We start from the raw sequence: 20,335 nt of genomic DNA on the forward strand, positions 1-20,335 counted from the left end.
TAAAACTCAAGTTTCAAATCAGTAAACACCTAACTAACCTGTGACATTAACACCTCCACCTCACATGTAGGAAACTTGAGATGCCAGATTTTCAAAACCTGAGTTTAAATTCTCAAGGATAGATCATCAAAATGATTACAAAGTCCATTTCCCGAAACTAGAAAGCAATATTAGCATTGAACTTGACCTGCTTTATCAGCATGAAATACTTATTTTTGTACCTATTTAGGTTAAGTCATTAAATTTAGCCAAATACAAAGAATGCACAGTCTTGTGAGTTTTAGAATGCTGCTGGGCAGACACCAGAGATGAGGGTGTGGTACCTCATGTGGGAGCTGCTGCAGGCTGACTGCACATCCTCATGGGAGCACATGACCTTTGATTATTTGTACTCTGTGTCACACGTCGACAGGGAATACCAAACCCCAGTGGGTCCAGAAAGGAAGCTGATATAATTCCCTTCAGAAATGAGGTTAATTAGAATGAATAGGCCTCAAGGCCGTGGGAGGGAAAACATTAAACAAATAATTCAATAAATGGTAAGCCAAATATGATGGGACCTTAACAGGAAGGAGAAGCTTCCATTTGAAACCTGGAGGGGAGCTTCTTTAGGAGAAAATAAAAGAAAGGGGGAGAAAGAGAATGACTTGAGAGGGAGGGGTGGGAAGGCCAGAGGAGTCTCTTAAGGGAGCAGCCCTGAGAATCCCTCCCCAAGCAGATCCCCCTGAGGAGCCTCTGGATCAATCCCCAGAACCAAGGGAAGATTTGGCTTTTATAAAACCTGTTAGAGATGGCAGGAAGTTTCCTGTCACTTACGTGGTTTAGTTCTACTTAGCATACATAACATGGTGGACTGATGTGCTGTTTAGGGGCTGCTGTTAGACCACAGCATAGACAGCTGCTTAATTCTGTATTGTAGAGCTATTCCAGAAAATACTAGAAATTATTCGAGATCTGCTATTAAAAAAGTTCCATATCAACTATGATTGCTTCCCCTTGGTGAATTTCTTTGTTTCCTGTTGATAGCGTCCATGCAGAGCACCCATGGGACAAAGGAAATTATCAGGAAGTGCTTTCTTACCGTATTTTAATTCTTGGTATGCTATATGGAAAACAACCACTTTCATCTTCCACGAAAAGCACAAACAGATAGACGATGAATACATAAATAGAGCACTCCTCAGGTGACTTTGCAAGATGTGCTTTATTTTAAGTCGGTCCCGAACCCAAAGTACACAGGAGTGGTTTTTGATAGATTCTAGCCCATTCAATGGTTCTTCTCAGAAACTTGATTTTTAATATTGAATGAAAACTATATTTCAATCATAAATTTTCATGCTACATTGCTAATTCATGAAGAGGTTTTGTTTCCAATGATAATAATTTAAGAAAAGGCCATTTTTTTTATTTTCCCCAAGCTCAATATACATATTTCTTTCATAATAATGAACTTAAAAAAACCCGTCTTAGATGTAAAAATGTGAATTGGAATATGTAAACTCTGATATGCCTGAAAAACAGCAAGGAAAACGTCATCCTGGAAAAACCACTGCCTTAAATCACGGAAAAATGGGAGAAAGCATGTGAGGGGGTGGGGGGGAGGCAGAAGAGCCCTGTGGCCTCAGTTACTGGAGTTACAAAGCCGAGGTGTTCTCATCAGGCTGGGCTGACCACTGCTGTCCTTCTGTTTCCGGTGCAACAGGAGCCATCTGAAGCAGAATGGTCACCGCTACCTGGGGGTGGTCACCACCCGACCTCAAAGCAGGAGTCCGCGTAGTTGCTTTGCTGAGTGTTTTTTTCCTGAGAAGTCACTGGTGTTCAATAGAAAGATTTCTTACTAGTCTTCAGTTGAGATAAGGCAGTAGGAGTATCACTAATGTTATCTTTTTGCTTAGAATGAGGCTTGATCATCCACCACCATCTTCTGGGTCACGGTGTCTCCTCTGGAAAACATGGGCAGTGCTGGGGCCTCCTATTGCTGCTGCCCTTCTGGAGTGTGCCGAGGGCTCACGGGGTCTCTGCTCAGCAGTGCCCCCAGTGGTGGGAAGAGCTATGTGTTGCACTTTGACCATGACGTCAGGAAAGGTGAGGTTCCCCAGAGAGTAAGACACAGGTGCCTTCCCCTTCTCTCCGAGGGAAGGGACCATACATGAACCTTTCGCATAACCGGTAAGGATGCAAGACACTGTTGACTGAGAAAACTCTAAAGCAAAGAGCCCTGATTTCAGAGAAATGGGGGTACGAAGAACTTCAACAGTGCCCTCTTGTACAGGATGGCTTTTCGTGATAGGGAAAACCAACTTCTTTCAGCCACCTGCCAGAGAGAAACCCAAACGGTTGCTGCCAGACCAGAAATGCTTAGCTCTTTGGAGAGTGTTGTGCTTTTTCTTAATTAAAAAAAAAAATTCAAATGATAACTCAATTTGCAGTCTGGCTCTTCAGGTTTCAGTTTGTTTTTTCTCTAGTCCATTTGATCATTGTTTCTGGTGATCGGTACAGGAATATCAATTTGGCATAGAGATCTTCTTCCAGCTCCAGTTCCCCTGTCTCCCGGACTAAAAATATGTCTGTGCACAACTTCAAAATTCGATCCACATTTGGAAGCTCTTCAAACATGATAGAGTGAGAGATCCCACTGAAGAATTCACGAACAAATTTCCCAATTACAAGGACAACTGACGCATATAATCCCATGATACTGAAAGAGATAGCAAGGAGAAATAGTCCCCCAACAATTAATATGGCTAGGAACACATGTTTATACTGGGATAAAATGCAGCATATTGGGTAGGAACACAATGGCATTGCATGTACTTTTTTGAAAGTAGCTCTTTTCTCTTTAACAATCATGCTGGATGAAAAGTGTTTTTTTTAAATAAGGTTAATTTTGAAAAATGTAACATGCTGTACTTGCACCTTAATTACGATAAGGGATTATATTGTATTGGATTGTGATATTGAAGCACCAGAAGGTGAAGAAGTAGTCTTAGATCTGTTCAAAACTGTGGTGACTATTGGATCCATTTGCTCAGGGTCAGAAAGCAACCTAAGAGAAACAATGGTAACACTCTACGGAATTGCATGAAACCGTGCCATAATAAGAAGGCACAAAACAAAGGGGTCTTCCAGGGCTGTGTGAGCCACGCTGGGCATTCTGATGTTGTTGGGCCTCTTGTCCCTGTGCTTTGAAATGAAAGGGCATGGTGTTGTGACTTTTAATAGTGTACAGACACAACTCAACTCCTAGGAGGAAAAAATGCTGCTATTCCAACTTCACAACGTTCAGGCGTCATAACTATTAATCCTTACGTTTCCTTACCCATAGCCGGCCAAGAAGCCCAGACTCGGGGGGCTGACTTTGTCATTGAAGATAATCAGCTCCAAGGCTTGGGACCCTTGATTGTATATCCTGTTTCCGGTCAGGTTGAGAACCCACCACTCACTATTGGATTTAGTGACATTGTCTCTGAACAAAATGATGGTGATATTCATGAAATTACTTTCTGGAAGAGGAGGAAAAACAAAATGAAGGCAGCATGAGATCTTGGGATTTGATGCAAATTCGAAGGTCCCAGATGGCCAAACCCAGTCCATACATGTAGTACACAATTCCAGAATGTGAAAGACACGGGGACATGACAGGCAAGCCGAGAGGAAGTGAGCACCCACTCGGCACCACTCCAATGAGAGTTTTGTCACTGCTACACATACATAAAACAGCCAAACCACAGAGAGTGATGGAGGGTCCACCCAATCAGTAGCTGCGCTGATCTTCCAGTGAACCGAGTGCACACAAAATCCTCACCATCAACCTTTAATGCAACCGGTCGGTTCATTTATATTGCCAGCACTTAGCAAGTATCTCACCAGAAGGAAGGCATTTTACCAGGTGTTTGAGGGGTCACAGAATGCCATGTAATAATGTTCCACATATTAATGGGAAAAGACTATGTACACAATTATGGTCATGTGGCAGCTAGCATAAGGCCAGCATCCTCAAGGTCTATTTCCTTGGAGAGAACCACTTCTGACTGATGGAATCTAGAAGAGCTTAAAGAGGAAATGGCATGAGTGCCAAGTTTTGCTGGCTCCAGTATGTGGAGGAAGTGAATAGAGGCATTCATTTTAGGAAGGACTGATATCAAGAAGTTCTTCAAAACGATGCCACCTATTATTATTAACTTAAGACTTTGGGGTATAGTAATAACTATGGTTCTCAAGACCAGAGACAGTCACAAGGGACCATCTGGCTCTGGGTCCAGAGAGTTTTAGGTTTGGAGCTAGTTCCACTGTGGATGTGCTCATATGGGTCATCCACACCTCAGGTATCAGTCTATTTGGATGTAAACTGGAGACAACCATCAGCTTATGCTACATATGTCTGTGCTGACATCGTTGAGTGTAAGGAATGGGAGGAGCTGTAAGGAAGGAGGGAATTCCATGATACTGCAGGATGGAAGACAGAAGAGGCCTGGGAGTGGGGAGAGACTGGCCTTGAAAGCAGAGAGAGGGTACAGCTCTCTTTGAACCTACATGGACGGAAGAAGGGTCTTGTGAAATAAGATGCTTTACAAGGAGATAGAAGGTATGTCAGCAGCAGCTACTGGGCTGTATTTAATCTGCTCTGTCAGCCAGTGGGGAGGCCATCTGCTGAAATGGTGGCCAGGAAAAGCTTGAGAACTCATGCAGTTTTTTTCAGAAGGATCTATTTGTTTTCTCAGGCTAAACAGTCCTACAGCTATTTCTGTTATAAAAGGAAATATAAAATTTCCCCCATGCACTTTGAAGTTACTTATAAAGGCATGCTCATTTATTGTTGACGAAGATCAACAGGCAGAGATAGACTTGGCCCTGCATTGGTCCTCATGACTCACTGTGGCCATCTCCATGTGAGCCTGTAACTGCTCACTAGCTGAATGTGAGCATCATGGAGCCTAGCCTCCAGTACCTATCACGGTTCCTAGTGCAGAGCGCTTCATCAGTATGGTGAATGGGTACACACTGGGTACCTACATTATATTTCACCATTAGCCAAAGGATCAGTGACTTCAGGAAGTGACGTCAAACAATTCTATAAGTAAAATGCAGTCATTCAGCAACAGGATATGGCCTAATACAAAGTTGTCATTGTGCCAGCATCATGGTCACATAAATCCAGGTGCAATGTTCGCTAGTAACCGGGTTCAGTGGTGTACACTGCTATGCATAAATGGTATAGAGGCATATAGTCTGTGGTTGACGGAATTATCATGGGGCATATAGCTGTCACCCAAAACAAAAGCTTCCTCCATCACTCTTGGGCTGGAATAATCCAATAACTAAAATACACCATTGGTATGTACTGACCCTGGGGCTCAGTCGAGCACATCTCATGCTATTTTTATTGTTTTTAGTGGGAGAAACCATCATGCTTACCAATGCATGAGGCAATTCTCTGTAAGCAATCTGGTTGCTCAGAGAACAAGAAGCAAAGTCATAAAACATGGGTATGGATCACTCAGGAATTTTGATCAATGAGAAGAAGAAAATGAAGAACATGGCTCACAGGTACGTCAATGACTCCTTTTGGCTAGAGAAGGCAGAGGTTTTATGGTTCTTGTAAGACAGGATAAGATTAGAGCTAGAAGGTAGATTGCTAAATGTTCGAAACACAGACATCTGAAGTTGAAAGAAAGTAAGATTTGCACAGTTCTGAAATGGCTTCTCATTCTTACCAGATAGAAGTTGCTTTATAGGCTTTGAGTTTGAATCACTGGGTGCCTTCACATAGTACGGGTAGATCCTTTCTATTGTCCTGCACATTAAGAAAAGAAAGAGATGAACTTTAGTTGTTTCCACACCTAAAATGGATGTTTTTGTTGCTTTTTTTAAAAACTTTATAGAAAACAAAGATGAAAGTCCTCATACCACAATATAACATATAAACATCTTAATTTATGGGATCTTATTATAGCCACAGCTCACCAAAGCTGAGATTCAATCCATTCTATCCAAACATACATGTAAGTCATGATACATTTAGTTTGAAAGTAGCTGCTGGCCTTTCTTACATTTGTGACCTGTTACTAAAAAGAGACTTTTCCCCTCTGACTAGTATATTTTAACAATTATCTTTAGCAATGATTTCTTTTCTGACTTTAATTTTTTTTTTTTGTATTTTTTCTGGTGGAGATGGTGGAGAGTGAGCCTGAGGACAGAGCACGTGACCTGGACCCTAAGTTTTGTTTGTCTCATAGGAGTTGCTTGATTTTGTGTTCTCTCATCTGGAAATGATGGAGAGTGAGGCACTGATGATCTTTAAGAGCCCCTGAATATCAGGGATTCATGAAGTTAAGGAGGAGCTAAGTGTCCTAAGTCAAATGGCTGTGTCCTAGTAATCTTCATGTTCAATGCATCAGCATGAGGCCACGACACCCTGGAGTAAAAAGCTGGGAAAATTGCCAGTGGACCCATGGTATCAGTTTTGGATATATATAAAATCTTTCCTCTCTTCTTATTTATCTTATGTCAGTTTGAAACAGAGCCTGTTTTTCCCTCCACCAATTTTCTATTCCCTGTTGTCTTCCTGTCTGTCTTCCCAACCCATTCAGCCAGGGTGATGTTCACAGGAGGAAGGGGTCTGTCCTTGGATTTTGATGATTAGTGTCAGTTAGGAGCAAGGTTTGTTACTCAGAGATAAGGTCAGTGCCTGCTAGGCTGGAAGACAGAGTCAGTGAAGAGCAGGTTTCAACCCTGGAAGCAATCTATAAAGCAATATCCAGCCTGATTCCTTCCTTTGAAGGTGAATGGTCTCACTGGGTACCTAGGTCAGGTGGTGGACAGGATGACAGAAAGCCTGGATCACTGAAGTGAAGTCCTTGTCCTACCCCTTTAAGGCAGTGACCTTTGGGGCAGGGAGATGCAGCAAACACTGGCTCATACTATGATGGACAGGTAGATCTAGGAGAACCTGAGGAGTTTCTGTACCTCTGACATATGGGGATCGTCACAGTGACACCTCAGTGGATGGAGAATGGGGACCAGGCACTGTGTGAGAGAGCTGCCTTTCAGCAGGCATTGGTCACAGAGAGTGGGAGAACGGTGTGCCTCCTGGTGGAAGGACAGAAGGACAGCACCATGGATGGAGAGTGTCCCTGGAGCCACCCCACAGTAACTGTCACTAACAACGGACGCATAACTACAGGCCAAGTGGAGACAGAATCCTGGGACTGAGAACTGTCTTCAATCTAGCAAAATGGGGCCTGTCAATCAAGGTTCACTTGCATTCTCAAACGAGGTGAATTCCTTTCTAAGCCTCTACAGAGAAACTTGGTGCTACCATGACATTCTGATGAAAGCTGTATTCACAGGGTCACACAACTCACACGGGCGTGTTTGAACTTTCTGTATCATTGCCAGCAATCATCTTAGCTATATTATTTCGTGTTTCACTTGCAAGAGGAAAAGAAAGCTTATCGGTTGCTATTTCTGCTTTTGCACCCAGAGTCATATTCCTGTGAAGGAAAGAATAAGAAAAGAAAAGAAAGCTTAACGTTAGTGATTGCTCTAAAGTCTGGAAGAGAGATTCATACACACTTGACTCACTTTTGTATCTCACCAAGTTTTCAGTGAGTCTAGATTTTTCCCTCCCAACCTTCCTGTTCACCCCACCTCCATTTCCACCCTCTTAAACAGTCAAATTAATAACCGAGGGAGACTTCAACCCCCTAAGACAGAATAGAGGGATTAGAGCCTGCTGGCCCAGCAGCAACTGTCATGATGAGCTCATAGGAATCTCAGAGACAGTCTCAGATAAAACCAATGATGCCAGTCTCCATGGTAACCAGCAGACCCAGTGTTAAAAAACAGTGTTTAATCAGAAGTTACTTTTCTTCTTGCGATGGTTTGGTGGCTCTTCAATGCAAAGGATAGAAGCCAAGTTTTTGGCCTCTGGTACAAATTTTTGGAATTAAGAGATTGGAGACATTAAGGAGAAAATAAGATTACAGGAAGCACTCTAAAAGACCTTTTTGAAACAGCTTTTTCCAACTTTCCTGTGAGTTCACTTTAGAGTCTAAGATTTCCTCAGGACTTATCATGATTCCTTCATTTTGCTGTTTAGTTGTTTTATATAATATTTCACTCTGTAAGCCCAGGCTAGCTGTGTTGTTCAGGCTGCCCTCCAACTTACTACGATTCTCCTGCCTCAGCTTTCTGAGTTCTCAAATTACAGGTGTGAGCTCTTACGATTTCTTAAGAGCCAGGAAGTTCAAGTTGTGGCTTCAAATGAGCCTGCTAGTGGGCTTCCTGGGGTTCTGGTCCTCAAGACGGTGACAAACTAGGTAACCTAGGAAACTAGGTAACCATGATCCGTTGTGCTGAGGTCCCCGAATGAGCATGACTGAAGCACTGGGTGACATGTCTAGATGCAGGAACTTTTAGTAAGACACACAGTTTTTCCAAACAAAGGCAAAGTCAGGGGGTGTGCTCAGGCTTGGCTCTGGTGGGGTAGGGGAAGAACCTCAGTTGGTTCTCCTGCTTCTGTGACTAAGGTACCCCCAAACCTCACACCCACAGAACAGACCTCCCAAGGCTTCTCCAGTCATTCAGGGAGGCCCCTGGGGACCCAAGACTGCAAACTCTGCAGATTTCTATCACTCAGACCAAGCGTCACCCTTTCCTGGAGATCTTAGCTGTGCACCCTGACTCTACATCTAAACCATTCTTTCCCTTCTTTCTTTACTTTTCTGTCTTGCTCACAGAATTCATCGCTGGCCTCTCTTAAAAAAAAAAAAACAGAAACAAACAAACAAACAAAATGAAGCCATTCTTAGGCTGGTCATTGGTTCCTAGGAAAGCCATATTTCAAAATGTAAGCTTTAGCATCAAAGGAAAGTGACCGAGTGTAACCATCGTGTCAAATGGTGCTACTGTTTGCTCCCCCAGCCTGAGGTAAGATTAGGGTTAGGGAAGGATGCATGGAAACACAGTAACTACCTCTGAATACTCCATGAAAAAACAACAGAGAAGGAACTACTGGGGTCGGTGAGCTCCTGTATCATTTTCTGCTTACTGGGAGGGCTGATGGTCCACAAAGAATTTGAGTTTCCTTCCAGTTCTGCTACTGTTATGTCTTCTCTTTCATAATTCTCCAGAAATTGCATAGCACCCTGCATGCACACAAACACACACGTGTAAGTGGATTCTACTCACGATGCTCACAAAGGAAGCAACTCATCTTTCTTTTAACTGACTTCACAAAGACGGTCTCCCTAGAAAGGAATGCTTACATGGTGCCCAGGCTTGAGGTTCCCAGAGCATGAACATGGCAGCTCCAGTCATGTGTCCAACCATTCCTACCCATCAATAAAGGAGAACCTCACAATTCACATCATGTTTCCCCGTTGGCAGGCAATCCATGCACTAAGGAAGTATGTCCTCCTCACAGGGGATAGGATTTAAACTACCCAGACCCTGTCCTAAGGGATGCTGATGTTGAGGTTAGTTTTGCAGGTATAAACTTTCGATGATGATTTTAAAGAAAAGCATCTGTTTCTATAAATTGAAACTATTATTTGTGAAACCTTTTTTATGATGAAAATCGTGTTATCATAATTATTGGAATATGAATGATAGAGACATGAGCAACATCAGCTACAATTCCACCATCAGCATACTACGATGGTCTTCTGTAGTAAGGGACACATTTCTTTTGGGTTGGCATTTTAAAATGTAATGGTCTGATTCTGTTTCCATTTATGTTTTATTTGAGGACTTGTCATAAAAGTCATAGAATTCTTAAAGACATTTTTATTACCAGGGAAATTGCTTAGGAAATTGTCACTTCAGATTATAAAGCAAGTAACATAAATATGGTCAGAAATGCAGACCTTCTCTTTCAGGATGACTGCTGGGTGAACCAGTGCCAACCAGATTTATGCAATGTATTTGGTATGATTTCCTTTACCAATCAGTTTTTTTAAAGCACTCAAATCACTTCAGTTTCTACTATCAAAAACAATGTGCATTTAAGCAAGTACTCACCTGTTACTTTCCCGTATTTTGAATTAATTTCTTAATTCAAGGTTCCCAGAACAGGCAGGCCAATCAAAGATCAGCATCACCAGTTTAAAAACCCTATGCATGTGTTTAAATGGGTAAAATTCTGTTGAACTTTCATTAAAATGTTCTAAATTAAACTTGTGTTTGCGATCACTTATATTTCTTAGGTTATCCAAGTAGCTGGTGGCTAGTTGTCCGGTGCCAAATGCAACTGATGATTTTGGAAAAATTTCTCTTCTCACCACCAGAGGGCACAGCAGAGCTATCTAGCTGCCTGACGACCAGCAAGGGAGCCTACATGGCAGTCTTCATTGAGTTCTGCACACATTTACTTACGCTGTTGGTGGAGAAAGACTTTAGGAATACTTTATGTGTTGCACCATTCATAATTTTCAGCTGGCTTTGCTGGGCACTCATTGTGAAGATAGGCTGGAAAATGAAGGTACATGGCCCAGTCAGCACTACCCGGTACTTCCTCACATTTGGGTTAAAATGAAAACATTTCATAGTTATGAACTACTGATTCCCTGAAGGCAGTTGGCCTCAGAGATCTCCTTTTACACTGATTAGTCTTATGCTCAAAACCAATGAACTGTTTGTTATTGTTGTTGTTGTTGTTGTTGTTGTTACTATTTGCAGTGCTGGGGATCAAACCCAGGCTCTTGCACATCCTCAGCATCAGAACTACTCTATCATTGAGTACTTACACTTCCGTTCGTATGTCATGTGTCTGCTGATCAGTGAACATTTAGCTAAAACTCTGGCATCAGCTGGGCAGTGGTGGTGCACACCTTTAGTCCCAGCACTTGGGAGGCAGAGGCAGGCGGATCTCTGTGATTTTGAGGCCAGCCTGGTCTACAAAGCGAGTTCCAGAGCAGCCAGGGCTATGCAGAGAAACCCTGTCTCGAAATGAACAACAACACAAGACATAAAACTGGCATTGGGAACCACTACTACACTCCCTAGTCAATGCTCACAGGCAAAAATACTGCATTAGGAGGGGTTCCAAAACATGTGGGGAGCTAGATTACCTGATACCCTCCCAGGGTGATTGTGACTGACACATCCAGGGGCTGGTTGATAACCCCTGCGACAGATTTGATCAAAGACATGAAGAGCAGTGGAAACCACACGATACAGATGAGCAGGACAATGATCATGCCGCCCATGCCGTATTTCACCGCTTTCTTCTTCTTCTGGCCCCGGGGCTGAGGGTATCTCTATAACACAAGGATTTAGAAAGAATCAGCAGGGGCTTGAGAGAGGGGAAGGAGGCAGGGGCACATGAGGGGGAGTGCTTCCCTCACAGCATTGGAGAACACACTTCCTGATTCCTCTCTACATGGGTCAGAGACTTCATTCCAGCCTTGGAATCAAGGGGTGGAGCTGGTGGAGCTTGGAATCATGGCTTTATCTGGGGCCAGGACCAACAAACCCCACAAAGTGCTGGACATGGCCGGTGGGAGGAGAGGAGGGATGCATGTGGGAGGGACAAGGACTGGCCCAGTGCTCAGGCTGTATCCACACACTTCTGGTGTCCACACCACAGACTCAGTAAGTGTCCCCCAAGTGTGGCAGGCGAGTGGAGGAGCTGGCTTTGCCTGAGAAGGTACAGTGTCCGAGGCACATGAGTGATCTTGCTTGCTACTGCTGTGCAGGCTTTCTCCCTTTTAGAGTTACTTCACAGGTTAGCTGATGCTGTGGTTGGGGTCTGGCTTGTCCCCTCTGATACTGGTGTTGAAGGTCGATCGCCACAAAGAGCATAAAGAGCTAATCAGAGCCTTGAATGAGCCCATCTGGAGATAATGCAGTATCGGGTTATCTTGAGAATTGTTCTGCTATGAACGTTAGTCCAGCTGGGTCTCTTGAGTTTTTCCTTGTCTCTCTATAGGATGTCATGTACTACTTGGGGACTTTGTCAGTAAGAAGTCTGTTACTAGAGGTGGGCCTGTGCATGGTGAACCAGACCCTAATTTACCCCACCTGCATTCTCTGACAGACTATAGTGAAGATCTTTCTGCCAGCTCTTCATCCCTGGCTATTTCCTCATTCCTTCCTAGGGAGCTCAATGCTTTATTGTTGGAAGACTGGAAAGCCAGAGTGCTGTTCCTGTTAGATATCTAATTAGCTTCCCAGAGCATGTTGGGAAGTGGCCACATGGGAATCAGTGTAAAGTTGGCACAGGAGTGAGCAGTTCACACTCTTTAAGTTCATGGCAGAACTTTGCCTTTCAGGAAATTGGTTCTTGCTTCACAGAGTGCATTATGATGATCTTATTGCAGAGCTTCCAACAGAGAAATCTAAGGAGGCACTTAGGTCTCAGTGTGCTAAGTATCGGATGGGCGATGCGGAGAGTTGGGAAGGCCCTGGGGAAAGATGCGGACCAAATCTGGGGCCAGGGAAGGCCTGTGAGAAAGAAATGTCAGATTTGACATTTGAGGTTGGGAAAGACTCAGATCAGCAGAATCGAACAGGAGTTTTCAGACAGTAAAGAAAATTGCCAAGGCCTTAAAAGCATCCAGCAAAATCCCTGCGGGAGCAGAGGCAAGGAGACATGGATTGTGGCAGGGGAGAAGCAGAAAAGTAGATGTTCCCTCTGCCCCCAGCCAACTCAGGCTTTCCACTAACTCAGTGAAGACTCCCTTTCTCTTGGCAAGTCTGTTTTCCTAGAAGCTGCTCTCTGGCAAAGCACCTATTGTACGTGTGCATACTGTGAGACAAGTTATTCACATGTACCTTCACTGGACCGAAAGACACATGCTTTGGGTCTTTGCATGCTGTAGCAGAATCCTGGCCACAGAGATGGTGCTCAGCAAGTGTGTATGGCAGATTGAAAACCAAGGCCTTAGATTGCCATTCCTCCATTTATGGCCCTTTGTAACAGGTTGTTCCAGCCACACTGATTTACCCATGCCCTGGAATCTAGGCTGCCATAGAAAGAGAATGTGGCAGATATAACAGGGAGAAGACTCTCAGCCTCAGTTCCCCAGGTTTCTCAGACTTCTATCCCCAGCTCCCATGGGCTGTGAGGCCATCAAGATGGGAAGCCTGGGCTTCTCTGAAGATATGGGAAAGCCGTCAGTCTCCCTCCCTGTAGGCCCCACTATTGTGCATCCATCGATATACAAGAGGAGGAATTGTGGGTGCTATTTTGTGTTCTAACTCACCCAAGAATGCAGCCTGATCTCCATTTGAAGAGCATTCACATGCTGTTAGGTAGCATAAGTACTGGAGAGGTGACTTAACAGTATGGGAGGATATGTGAGGTCTGTGAAAATACTCTTATCTCCAAAGTGATGAACCACAAACAAACCTTTTGTCTTTTTGAGTTGACTTGTCTTAGGTGTTTAGTTACAGTATCAGGAATCTCACATATGGAAGTAGACTTAGTGTCTTCATGGAGTAAACATTCCTCTGGGGGCCTCAGTGTGTACTTGGATATTTCCTGGCAACTACCATGTAAGGTAGCCAGCTCCATCATGGAGCAGCATTAATCCTTAGAAATGTCTTTATTTTCTATTGACATTTATTGAGGCTTTTGCCTACTTGTCTTTTTTTGTTGATGTCTCACAAACATCAACCTAGTTTCGCATGATTTTTCTCAAAAATTCACACTGTTGAAAATAGCTGTTATTTCTGCTGTTTCTTCTGTTTTGCCGGTGAACCAAATTATTTTTGGTTCAACCTTTCTAGTGTTCTCATATGCAAGCATGTCTAGGGCCTTTGTCACTCTGGTTGCTACCCTGTGTCCTTTAGTGTTCCTATTTTCCCACCTGGTTGGATGTAGTTTGTCCCCAGAGAACCAGTGAATGAGGCATTCTCTATACAGTACTAAGATGTGGTGGGACCTCTGCGAGGCATTTGGGCTGAGCAAGGAGTCTTCAGGAGTGAACTCAACTTTTCTTGAGGAACGGTCTTGTTAACACAGGAGGCTGTCCTTTCTGCTTTACCACACGTACTTGGTTCTTTCTCTGCTTTCTCACCTTGCACAGAGAGGCAGGAAGTCAAACAGCTGCTGCCCTGTAGGGCCAGGAGTCAAAGTAAATCTCTTCGCTGTATAAATTTCCCAGTCTCAGATGTTTGTGACAGCAACAACAATAACAACAAAAAAAAATAGACTAAGACTTTCTCTCATCATTCCAGTTTTTGTGCTCTTTAAAAATAAGGACAAGAGGCTGGAGAGATGGCTCAGTGGTCTGGCTGCTCTTCTAGAGGACCCAGGTTCGATTCCCAGTACCCACATGGTGACTCACAACCATTGGTAGGTAACTCCAGTCCAGGGGATCTGTCAGCACTGTCCTAGCTATAAACCTGCAGTTTCCTGGAATTCTTATCACAAACCCTATCTCCAGGAAAAGAACATGTCCCACACTCCTGCACCACCCTAGTAGTTTTAGGGGCTTTCAGTTGTAGCTTACCAGAGCGTAATCCCACCAAAGGTCTATCAGTGCCAGCTTGCAAACTCACTAATCAAGAAAGAGAAAAGAAGAAAAAAAATCATAGCAGCCTCCTGAGATGCAGCTTGAGAGCCACCAAAAGAGTATTTGTGGCTACTGCCGAGATAACTGGAGGCTCAAATGTGGGAGGAGCCCACATCTGTGCCGTCTGGTGTCTTTACCTTTCTTCCGAGTGCTTTTCTTGCTCGTAGCTCTTATGCTTAAGCCTAGAGTAAAATGCCTCTAACAAAATCTCCAGCTCTGCTTCGTGACAAAGTCTTGAAATTCTTTTTGGCACTGAAGACACAGATTCTGGTTTGGCCTGAGCTGAGGTCCCTAAATGTTTAGAGGAATTCTTCAGTGGCAGTGTGGAGCTGTGTCTCGGTCTCCTCTAACAGGTCTTAGCTCCTTCAGTTCCATAAACCTCAGAAGCACATGTGCCTCCTGACAGACTGTAGAGTTGGCTGGCCAAGGGGAGCTGGGAACGCACACTAGACATTATGTACAGTAAAAGTGACTCTTGGGAGGCAGAGGCAGGAGGATCTCTGTGAGTTCTAGGCCAGCCTTGTCTACAAAGCAAGTTCCAGGACAGCCAGGGCTGTTATACAGAGAAACCCTGTCTCAAAAAACCAAAACCAACCAAACAAACAAAAAACAACAAACAAACAAACAAACAAAGAGAGACTCTTTGAAAGGGATTATCTCTGAGGTAAGACAAGAAGACATTTTCCACTCCTTGGCTAATGTTGGTTGTGTTTCTGTCACCATTATACAGGATACTCTGTTTCTATACTATAAACTTTCAGAATATCCAATAAAGCTAATCTATACTTAAACTTAATAGTTACCTAGTAGAATAACATCTTCTTTCATTTCCTTTAACAGGGCGGTTAAAGAACCCATCCCTCCTCCAGAGGAAAGCAGATGGTGAGCATGAGTCCACATTGCCTAACCAACCCTAATTTCTCTGCACTCGGTTCTGTCTGTTCCCCAGTGATCGTTCAAGGGTGAGTGGGTCATGTCGCAACATATCACTTCTTTTAGATCAATTACAACACTATTGCCAAAGTAAGCAAACATCTGGCTGCTGCTTCTGACCATGGCAGCAGTGAATGTAAAGCCTCCAACCCCAGTGGGTTGGAAATCAATGCCGTATTTATAGCCCCTGGCAGGTTTTATCCTCTGCCTCCATCCACTTGGCCACAAAACATGCAGCATCCGTATTAATCTTGTAACCGACCTGTGCTCAAGGACGACAGGCAGGCAGGAGGCACTTTGCTGCCCACTTTACCTTTTCCGACTCTCGCCAGCACTTTAAGATGAAAATGTGTGCATAAATGTCCTCCACACAAATCCAGCTGGAGAGGCTCAAGGTCGTGTCTGTCCACACCCAGTCCATCACAGCCCGCAGCTCAGTCAGAAATGGGACCAGGCGGAACCTGTCGGGAACCACATTTAGTCAGACAGACATTTGGAGGGTAGACCCATTGTCTACCTCACCTCAAGAGTTCATGCAACAATTTGTTTAAAACACCACGAGTTAAGAAAAACTCTCAAGGAGATCCTCACAGTAAAATCCAACTGGGAATACAACTGCTTCACTCTATAAATTGAGTATATGGGTTAATATTTTTTTATTCCTATTTTCTCTGATGGTTGTAACCGACTGGGACTTCATATTAAAAGTTGATTCTGTTTCTTTCACATGTGTTTGTACTGTAAGGATCAGAAGGCAGAGGGTTGGTTGAGTTGCTATGGCTATGTTGATGGATGAGTCAGTAAAGAGTATACATCTGATAAAGATGAGAGGAAATAGGGGGATGCAGAGGGACCAGAGAATGTCACTGGAGCAGAGAGAGGACTCATGATCAGTGGTTTGCTAGGTTAATGAGGCTAACTGCTTCTGCCAAAGCCTCATCTTTCAGTTGTAGTGGGGAATGGGCTAGCCTATGTTCCAGAAGGCTCTGAGGAATATTCCAAACTCTTTGAATGATAAAGATTTCCTCCCAGGCTAGGAAAGTAGGCTGATTCTAGGACCCCCCCCCCCCACAGCAGTTTTGTTATCACTCAAAACTCCTTCCTTGGGCTATTTCAGCTCTATAGATTAAATAGTAAGCCAACACCTGAAAGAAACATCAGGCCCAGGCCTAGGGAAGAACATGTGGTGGATCACAACATCTGAATGCACCCAATACCTCTTCTGAACTATCATCAGGGCTCAGGACTAGTGCTGTGGAGGGACCAGATGTGCTTACAGCCACCTCATCTCTTAAAACATGGTATAATTTTTGGGGAATGCAGGGTATGTTATTATGGAAATCATCATGCGGAAGAACTAATGGAGCTTGCTTGATGAGGTATCAGAAACGGGCAGCATCATGCCACTTAGGCTTCTTCTTCATGGATGAACTCACTGCACACAAAGAACTCCAGAGGTGTTTTGGAAATGGCTGATCCCAGTCAAATGTCCAAAAATGTATTAATACTTAAATATTATCTATGTTTACTCTGCTCCCCTTTTATTGCTTGAGAATTTCATACATGCATATAATGTGTTTTTATCTAATCCATCTCTCATCTCCTCCCCTGTAATTCCTCCTCTATCTGTCTGTCTCATCATATATTCCCCCAACTCCATGTTTCCTTTTTTTTTTTAGTTTTTAAACCCATGGGGTCCACTTAGTGCAGTCTACATGAGAATGTGTTTAGGATCATCTACCGGAACCTGGGTTAGCCTTCTAGGACCCACACCCTTGAAGGAAACTGAATCTCGGTCTCCCAGAAGTCATCAACTGCCAAGAGCAATTCAGCTAGTGGGACCACATCTTGTTTGCTACAAGAGAGTCGGGCTGGACTGACGGACCTTACACAGCTTTTGTGTATGCTGTTTCAACTGTTAAAAGTTCATAGGTGCAACTGTCTTGCTGTGTCCAGAAAACACCATTTTGTTGCAGTCACTCCTCTGCCTCTGGCTCTTAGGATCTTCTTACGCCCTCTCTTTCAATGACCCCTGAGCTTTGGGAAGAGGGGTGTCCCCAATTTCTATCCCCAAACATTATCATGGTAACTAGGCAAGTTACTAAAGTGAAAATTAACCCAGTGTGGAGGACTCTAGGGCATTTTCCTGGCAGGTATTCAGTGATTACACGTGGAAAAGTGCTTAAAGCCGGCAATTGTGTGTTGCCGACACTAAGAATTTCTGGGTGCCTTCTATCCCTGCCTTCTCTCTCTCCTCCCTCCTTGTGGAAGAAACACAATGCTTCCCGCTGATGCCACTCCATCAGTTAGAGACGAGGTGGTGCCCTCACCCTTGAAACAGGAAGAGGTTGACATAATTGTAGCTCTTAGTGAGGAAGTTTCCGAGCACTCGCGTTGGGTAGCCGCAGCGGATTTGATAGGCAGACAACCCAAAGTACACACACTTCACAAAGTACCAAAGCTGAGCCACCAGGTTCTGGCTGAATTTCCTAAAAGGCAAAATTATAGAAGGTAAAAGAATGGGATACTTTTCTTGTACAGAAGGCAACAATTTAGAACAGAAAACAAACTTACCCTCTGCCAGTTAAGGACAATTCTAAAGAATTCTCTACCTAGTGGATTACTCCCAAATCAAAAGGTGGGGTAAGAAAATCTAACAATTGAAAAAGAAAAATAAACCTCTTAGTTCTGTGAATGGAGCATTATTATCATTTAGTTGATAATACTAAGATTACATTAAATTATTGTTAAGTGAATTAGTCAGTTAACATTTACATACAACATATGTGATATAGGTTCTGTAGTTCAAATTAAAGCATACTCTTTAAGAAATGACATTTTAACTTTAAAGGATCCATAATTTGGAATACATAGCAGAAAGCATTCTAAGATATTTTTTATGTATCAGAAAATAAATGGGTAAATTCATCATTTGCCTTGTTCATCGAGTTGGCTAATTGGTTTAAGGCATAGATATTATTAAATATTTATAGGAAATATTTATTCTATATTATAAGCTAACAAATAAGATTCCCAACATGCTTCCAGCTATAATATTTGTTCAGAATAGCTGCCTTACTCAATTGTGTGATCTGAGGTATGTTCTCCTACTCTGCATGGCAGGATACAGACTTTCCTGGACTGTTGGGTGGCTTTGGGATGACAGTTCCTTGTTTATTTAGATCCACTTTAGGAATTCTCTAGATGCCTTTTCCTTTTAACCTACTCACATAGTTTATTGCTATACAATAACATGAGACTAAGCAGAAAGGGTCAAAGGCCAGATGCTCCAATGAGAGCTATAGTCACTCACTATTAGGGACACTTTGGATTTCCTCACTAGATGTTTCATCTGAGACAATTTCCTTATGTGGCGCAGAAATAGTTTTAGCCAGCCCAATCTATAGATTATTCATACGACTTCACTAAAGATGACTCTGAGGTTTGGTCAGAAAGATCAAACTTGCTATTAAACACGAGGATTTTCCCAGGATGCTTGGGGATGTTTTAAGTCACAGTTAAAGGAAGCATTTCTAAAGGAGACTCTGAATATAGCATTATTGGCTTGGGAACATGGATGCTCAAGCCAACGGCAGAGGGAGCTACACCATGCTGTATACATAAATTCTGACCTATTTCATGGTAGGTCATAACCTCAACCCTGTTACATGACCTGGACACTTCCACATCAATATTCTATGGACCGCTTTTTCTATAACCTGAGAGAATAGATGCCTTCTGTTTACAGTAATTTGCTTTGTTTTTCTTTCATTGATTGAGTCGTTCACACACTAAGCCCTAACTTGATCACAAGACTCATTTGCGGTGGAAGTGTGAGTTTCCAAGACCATATAGGAGAGAAGAAAGAACTCTGGGTGGAGGAGAGATGGGAGAAGTGGAAGAGATTTTGAGGTACTGGAGAACTCAACTTACTGAGGGCTTTTAGATCTATATCCGATTCTAGGTGTCAGGGGAAAATCAGTAGCCACCTTCAAGCCCTGGCCCTAGTAACCCTCAGGCCGCCTTATTCTTGAAATATAGTCTTGCTGTATAACCTAGGCTGGCCTCAAACTCATGACTGCTTCAGCCTCCTGAATGCTCGGGTTACCGTGTACCCCACCTTGCTTGGTAGAATCTACCCTTTATAGACTCACTCACCCCAACTCTCAGTCTATTTTAACCATTAGCAATAGTTGTCCTGACAGAAACAACATCATTTCATAATCGGTCTTCCTGGTCCCCTACGTGTGCTCTTCAGGCCCCATTATCATCCTTGTGGCAGATACTATCTCTTTCCCCTTATCATCCCCCAATATGTCTTTGAACCAGCTGAATAACCCCCATTTCTCATCAGCTTCTCATGTGACATTGTCTCATGTCCTTTTCCCCTCTGAGTGGTGCACCTAAGACCAAACTCAGTTCCTCTTGACATCAGCTAGGTTGTAGAGACAAACACAAAGATCTTTGGTCTGCCCTGGATCTGAGACCGACCTTTCTCTTATTCTGAAATCTTTGTTTCTGCAAATGGGGATGAAATACAGTTCAAGCACTAAGGAGGATGAATCAACTCCTACTCTGCATTTGAATGGAACCCCACTGAGATCCTTGCCTTTCACTGTCCTGCTGGATCTCTGTGCGGGAGACCTTACCTCTCAGTCACACTGGGTAAGATGAAGAACATCCAGAAGTGAATCCCAAACACGAGAATGACCTGGAAGATGACCTTGCCTAGCACAGTCTTCCTGAGGTAGAGTGCACGGTCCACCACCATGGTTCCAAACTGAATGAGGACCATCACCAGGAATGGCCCGGGGACCTGGTCTTCTGACAGAGAAGAGGTGATATCTGCAGCTGCTGAGTGTTTCTGGGGAGGAAAGAAT

General features: G+C 43.5%; 1 protein-coding gene across 10 annotated transcripts in view; it reads right to left on the reverse strand.

Moving 5' to 3' along the window:
- Nucleotides 1-1,185: 1,185 nt before the first annotated feature.
- Piezo2 (piezo type mechanosensitive ion channel component 2) overlaps nt 1,186-20,335 on the reverse strand; it is a 372,574-nt gene continuing 353,424 nt past the window's right edge. For 9 of the 10 annotated variants that reach the window (XM_052742300.1, XM_052742303.1, XM_052742301.1 and 6 more), the window contains 10 exons: nt 20,105-20,319; nt 17,786-17,944; nt 15,769-15,916; nt 11,073-11,261; nt 10,378-10,470; nt 8,977-9,149; nt 7,365-7,493; nt 5,715-5,794; nt 3,320-3,503; nt 1,186-2,698 (listed from right to left, as the gene is read on the reverse strand). In XM_052742300.1, coding sequence (XP_052598260.1) covers nt 2,446-2,698; nt 3,320-3,503; nt 5,715-5,794; nt 7,365-7,493; nt 8,977-9,149; nt 10,378-10,470; nt 11,073-11,261; nt 15,769-15,916; nt 17,786-17,944; nt 20,105-20,319 — 1,623 coding nt within the window. In that variant the 3' untranslated portion in view covers nt 1,186-2,445. Of the gene's footprint in view, nt 2,699-3,319; nt 3,504-5,714; nt 5,795-7,364; nt 7,494-8,976; nt 9,150-10,377; nt 10,471-11,072; nt 11,262-15,768; nt 15,917-17,785; nt 17,945-20,104; nt 20,320-20,335 lie in introns of those variants that run through there. The other variant, XM_052742306.1, reaches the window with a different exon arrangement.

The sequence above is a fragment of the Peromyscus californicus genome, unplaced genomic scaffold (genome assembly GCF_007827085.1).
Source record: "Peromyscus californicus insignis strain IS unplaced genomic scaffold, ASM782708v3 Scaffold_17__1_contigs__length_78620276, whole genome shotgun sequence".
Lineage (NCBI taxonomy): Eukaryota > Metazoa > Chordata > Mammalia > Rodentia > Cricetidae > Peromyscus > Peromyscus californicus.